Genomic DNA, 6,495 nt, shown 5'->3' with positions numbered 1-6,495 from the left:
GCATGTCCGCGGTGCTCCCCAAGAACGCCTCGGCCTCCGGATTCTCCGCGGGCGCGTTCGGCCGGGCGCCGGACACGGCGTACGGCTTGGCGCTCTGCCGTTGGGACTACACCGGCGACGACTGCGGCGCGTGCCTCTCCAGGGCGTTCAAGGACGCGGTGAACCTCTGCGGCCGCAGCAAGGACGTCACCGTCTATCACGACCAGTGCCATATCCGGTTCTACAGCCAGGACTTCCTCGCCGGCGCCGTTAACTCGCCCGAGAGCGTCGCGTCGAACATGAACAACGTTTCCAGAGGGAACGTCCCCGCGTTCGACGGCCTGGTCACGAGCCTGGCCAACGCGGTGGCGGACAGGGCCAGCAACGTGAGCGGCAGGTACGCCACGGGCCAGGCCGGCTTCCCGCCGGACAAGATCAACGTCTACGGCCTGGCGCAGTGCACGCCGGACCTGACGACGGCCCAGTGCCGGGCCTGCCTCGCCGGCATCATCAAACAGATGCCCAAGTTCTTGAGCGAGGGTGGGCGGGAGGATTCTTGGGGTGCGCTGCGCCGTCAGGTACGAGAAAGATATCTTCTTCGAGACCACCGGCGACATGGTGACCCTCACGCCGCTGCTGGATCCGTCCAAAGGTAAGTCCAAAATTTTGTTAGCTTGATGTACTCTATCAGTTTCAAAATAAGTGTCGTGGTTTTAATTCTTCACGACACTTACTTTGGAAGGAAGGACATTCTAGGGAGTAGCTTTTTACATTTGCAAAATCACTCTCGCTTCTTTTAATCCGGTCAGTAGCAAATTCTCCATTTTAATTCATCTGGAATGGCGTCCATTGCATTAGTTAGTGTCCCAAGTTGGTAAATAGTTTTGCTCCGTTTACAAACTGAGGCAGCTTGTGCGTTGCTGAATTTGGTTCCGCGGAGTGACCTCCTTCATGCTAGTGGAGTATTAGCCGTGAGTTTGCATATCCTTTCAGTTCATGGATGAAAATGATCTGAGGAGAATGAAAATGATCGATGGTTAGACTTCCGGTAGTGCATATGCATTTTTTTATATGAGTTTATTTATATATGCACTTCTGATTTGCGTATATTTGGAGATTTTGTAAGCAGAATCGTTCCTGGTATGTCATTCGAGAATACAAGAAAACATTGCCTCATTGAGTGTGCAAACTAATTATTGAATTTGCTGGACTTATCTTTTTTCTCTTAATAAAGGGTGGGTAGAATTACCTAGGGAGGAAACGCATCATATTTTTTAGGGACTTAGATGAAAGAAAATATTCTCATTTGGCCTCTCGAAACATTCATACTTTGCCTATTTGACCCCTGCTATGCCAGTCAAGCTCCGCCACTGAATATATGCATTGATGAAAATTAATAAATTACTAGATTTGGTCAGTGCATTATTTTCTTTGGACGATATTATAACAGTAAGATTAACTTTTTTTGAGGGGTACAATAAGATTAACTCTAGTAGTCATGACTCATGAACATATGATCATGATACCCTAAAAAAGAACATATAATCATGATGATAAATTGTTTATGTTCATCAATGCAATAAGAAAATACTTTTGCCTACGATAAAAGGACCATAGAGAAATTCCCTGTGAAAATCGTCACAATGTGCAAATTAATTTCAAGGTCTAACAGAAGTGTGGCAGTGGGGAATTTCCTAGCTTGCCTTCGAGTAGGACCCGCTTGACTTTTGATGTCCATAGAAGATTATGCCGGCCGTGCACATCAGCCTATATGGACGTAAGAATTGTTTTGTGCACCATGCGTACGGATCCGGCAGTATTATATGTTCATTCATGAACTAATTTACGACGGGAGCTGTTGAAGTCTTGCCTTCTTACCTATCGACGTAGATATTTCCTCAATCCAAGTCACCTTTTTTCTCTTGACTAGAGATGCCCGATCCAATCACTTGGTAAGTTGGTAGGCCACTTCCGATTTTTTTGCGGGAAAAATGGTACTGCACTGACTTTTCTTACAGCAAGTATACCAGCTAACCCTGGCGTGGCCGACAGCTTAGCTAGATCTGGGTTTTGTGGTCAGATTTGATATATTCTTTGCACACAACCCCACGGCTTTTTACCGTTGATCGAGCGACACCCACAGGCCGATCCACGTGCGCCACGAGATCCTTTGATGATTAGTTGCGTCGATAGATTCAATTTAACCTTTCATCCTAAATTCTTCGTTGATGATTTCCACCGCCATGGCCACCGGCCAACCTTTGTTCTAAGTATCAGATCAGACTCGCGCACTCACTCACATCACATGCCTACCTTAGCTAGTGCCTACAGAATCCGAAGGCAAATTTGACAAATTTGACCTATAGACGAAATCAAATCATAGAATGAACTATCCCTGAAACTATTTCACGCGGCTGATCTTTTTGTGTGACGCCCGACACGAAGGCGCCATACTACACTGTGCAACGTCTCAGAGATAGGCGCTACACGGCCAGCGTCGCACCCGTGTGTTCAGAAAATTACTAAATCAGTGTGCAGCGCCTGAGAGCTAGGCGCCACACTATACAGTGTAGCGCCTAGCTCCGGGGCGTTGCACTAGTGCAGCGCCTAGCTCCTGGGCGTTGCACTAGTGCAGCGCCTAACTCCCGGGCATTGCACTAGTGCAGCGCCTGAGAGCTAGGCGCCACGCGTCAGCCGCGTGAAATAGTTTCACGGACAGTTCATTCTGTGATTTGATTTCGTATATAGGTTAAATTTGTCAAATTTGTCGAATCCGGATGCATATGTGCATGCACGTATGTACGCGACAAATTCAGCCTTTGTTTATGCGCAAATGTAGTAGCTACGTCCGATCATTATCTACAAAAATGCTGGTCTTGCTTCTGCTGCTTTGCTTTGCCTTCGTGGACGTTCACATCATGTCGACCCCACGCTGAGATGTGATAGCTTCCACCGGCGGGACCCCGGTGTTGGACTCCGCTTGGGTCGTCGTTGAACCCCTACCCGCACGGAAGGTCCAATCAGCATCCTTGAGCTTGATGTACTCGGCCAGTATAATCGTGGCCCCACTAAATTCGTTGGTTTCGCCCTCCGTATGCGAATTTCTTCTCATCATGTCTCGTGCAGCGACCACCAATGTGCAGTCACCAGAGACTAAAAAAATTGAGGTTACCTCGAACAGTTAACTGTTGTAATTCTAGCAGCAAACAAATGTTGTTAAAAAACACTTGCACAAGTGTGTACTAGCATTTTATGGCAGACTGTTCTCATCAACTTGGGACATTGTTCAATTCGGTCTGTGCAGGGAGCAGCAACACGCACACGCTTTGGATCGTGGCGATAGCAGTCCCCGTGACCGTGCTCATCTGCGGCTTCTTGGCATGTTTCATGTGGATGAGAAGGCGAAGAAGAAGAGGTAGCTAAGTACAACATGTTCTCCTCACAAATGGTTGCCCTGCAATTCTGCTTGGATCTCGATCTGACGAGTGTACAATTAATCAGGGAGGGTGAACATGCCAACCATGTCCATGGAGATGGAGCAGGTGCTCAAGCTATGGAAAATCGAAGAGAGCGACTCCGAGTTCTCGCTCCACGATTTCGACCAGATCGCAGACGCCACCAGAAACTTCTCCGACGACTACAAGCTCGGCCAGGGTGGCTTTGGCGCTGTTTACAGGGTACCAACTCTTACACGCAGTAACGCATGCACACACAATACTGAATTTCTGATAGTTACGCACGAATGGATCATTCGGTGCAATGCTTTTCTAGTAAAATGTAAGTGCTGTGTATTTCAGGGCGAACTGCCAGGCGGGCTTGAGGTCGCAATCAAGAGGCTCTCTACGTGCTCCGTGCAGGGGTTGATGGAATTCAAGACCGAGATCCAGCTGATCGCCAAGCTTCAGCACACCAACCTTGTCAGGCTCCTGGGCTGCTGCCTCCAGGCCGAGGAGAAGATGCTCATATACGAGTACATGCACAACAAAAGCTTGGACTGCTTCATCTTCGGTACACGCACAACAAGATAGAGACTCAAATGCACGCATCTCCTTCTGCCAGATCTTATTCGCTTACCCGTCTCGTTGCAATTTTTTCTGTACAGATAGTGCGAAGGGGGCGATACTGAACTGGGAGCGGCGCTTCCGAATAATCGATGGGATCGCGCAGGGGCTTCTTTACATGCACAAGCATTCCCGCTTGCGAGTTATACACAGGGATCTAAAAGCGAGCAACATCCTCTTGGATCGCGACATGAACCCCAAGATCTCGGACTTCGGTTTGGCGAGGATATTCTGCTCCAATGTCACGGAGGCCAACACGACCAGGGTCGTCGGCACGCAGTAAGTTATTACAGTCCTGATGAAATTTCACAACACATAGCTAGGGCTGCGAGTCGAGTTCGAGCGAGTTGGGCTAGGCTCAGCTCAACTCATACTAAAAATCGAGCGAGCTCAAATTAAACGAGGCTCAAGGTCGAGCTGTAAAAGGTGGCTTGTGATCAGTCTGTAACGATCTCGAGTCGATCTCGAGCTAGTTTCGAGCTAAATAAAATGATATTTTTCTAAATAATTCAGGCAAAATTTCACATAAGATAGGCCACAACATAAAAAATCACTAAATTTTGACTTATTCTTTCTCAACTGAAGATAAGATATCATGGACGAACTAGCAAGAGAAGAAAACAAAGGTGCATCTTCTCTCAAACTTTGGCAAAAATAATAAGATATTTAATGTATGGCTGATCACGCACCATATTGAGGCAAAATTTTCTTTGCACTTAATTAAGCTTTCATGTTTTGTTAGTAAGTAAAATGGAGAAAAAATCGCACAGAACATATATGGTAATAAATTAACCATTTCTTTGTAATAAACATGAAAAAAATTTAATATACTTATATGATATCGAGCTATCGAGCTAAAATCGAGCGAGCCAATACTGGCTCAAGATCGGCTCGTTTCTCGATCAAGCTACGTAAAGTGCTCATTCTCAGCTCATTTCCTTTCAAGTCAATCTCGAGTCCCCCGCAAAAAAAAAAGTCGATCTCGAGTCGAGCCAGAATTCGAGTCGATCTCGAGCAGCTCACGAGCCTCGAGCTTTTCTTGCAGCCCTACACATAGCTGCCTCACCAACAAAAATCAAAGACACATAGGAGTAGAAATGTACTCTTTGTTGGTGATCTTATGACTGAACTTCAGTTTTTCTGTATATATCTTACCAGCGGTTACATCGCTCCAGAGTATGCTTCAGAGGGTCTCTTCTCCACCAAATCCGACGTTTTCAGCTTGGGCGTCTTGCTCCTGGAGATAATAAGTGGGAAGAGGACTGCAGGCTTCTACCAGTACGGAAAGTTCTTCAATCTCACAGGATATGTAAGTACATATGGCGTTAATTACAATTGTTCTACGGTCTCGGCTCAAAAAAAAATTGGTCCTCAAAATCCGCTCATCTGCAAACGGGAAAACCACAATTTTGGTTTTTGCTGATAACCTGAAAGAGGCGCCCGCTCACTGCAAACCTTGTGTTAATTTTATCAGGCTTACCAGTTGTGGCAAGAGGCGAAATGGCACGAGATGGTCGATCAGGTACTCGGGGTCGACTACCCGGTGACGGAGTTGATGAAGTGCGTCCAGGTGGCGTTGTTGTGCGTCCAGGACAGCGCCGACGATCGACCCAGCATGTCCGATGTCGTCGCCATGCTCAGCGGCGAGGGGCTCACGCTGCCGGAGCCCCGACAGCCGGCCTACTTCAACGTTAGGTTATCAAGCTTACCGGAGTCAAATAGTTCCTTTGGTGAATCGTCCTACATCAGTAACGTCGCCTTGACTGATGAAGACGGCAGATAACAGGAGCAACTGAGCAAGTGTAGGCGGCCAATCAACTTGTACTACTAACGAGGTAATTAATAATTCACTATACATGGCTACTATTCTCATCAGATTTACCAAAAGGAAGGACCATAGTAGACTAACGTAGTTTTTTTTTTTGCGGAATAGTAGACTAACGTAGTTGATGCACAGAAATTCCATGCCCATCAACATGTCGAAAGTTACCCTCTTTTTGCATTCTCTCGTAAATTTATTTCTTCTGTGTAACCTCAGGTGGTTTTTTGCTATGTTGTAATATACTCCCTCCGTTCCTAAATAATTGTCTTTCTAGAGATTTCAACAAGTGACTACATACGGAGCAAAATGAGTGAATCTACACTCTAAAACATGTCTACATACATCCGTATGTTATAGTCCATTTGAGATGGCTAGAAAGACAATTATTTGGGAACGGAGGGAGTATGTATTATTATTTTTAGAGAAAAGGCCAAGGCCCGACTTTATAAATAAAGCCTCAAGGCAGCGTCACGGATACCGCAAGTTCACAGGATAACACACACATAAGGAGAAGGTTGAGAGTACCCAAAGCAGGAAAGATACACGCAACTGCCATACACGGCGCACAGGCCGGAGAAGGAGAAAGACCTAATCTCTGCAAACTACAGCACCAGGATTAGACGACAGGGTTCC

The 6,495-nt window shown here is 46.6% G+C and overlaps 1 protein-coding gene across 1 annotated transcript; it reads left to right on the top strand.

Moving 5' to 3' along the window:
- The first annotated feature begins 337 nt into the window (after positions 1 to 337).
- Positions 338 to 5,915, top strand: LOC123044632 (receptor-like serine/threonine-protein kinase SD1-6). The gene is made up of 7 exons (XM_044467434.1): positions 338 to 631; positions 3,284 to 3,394; positions 3,481 to 3,656; positions 3,777 to 3,987; positions 4,082 to 4,319; positions 5,199 to 5,349; positions 5,515 to 5,915. Exons 1-7 carry the CDS (start codon positions 595 to 597, stop codon positions 5,821 to 5,823), a joined length of 1,233 nt encoding a protein of 410 aa, XP_044323369.1. The 5' UTR covers positions 338 to 594; the 3' UTR covers positions 5,824 to 5,915.
- The last annotated feature ends 580 nt before the right edge of the window (positions 5,916 to 6,495 follow it).

Source organism: Triticum aestivum, chromosome 2B (genome assembly GCF_018294505.1).
Source record: "Triticum aestivum cultivar Chinese Spring chromosome 2B, IWGSC CS RefSeq v2.1, whole genome shotgun sequence".
Taxonomy (NCBI): Eukaryota; Viridiplantae; Streptophyta; class Magnoliopsida; order Poales; family Poaceae; genus Triticum; species Triticum aestivum.
Note: the sequence above shows the minus strand (reverse complement) of the source record. Positions and strands in the feature narration are given on the sequence as shown.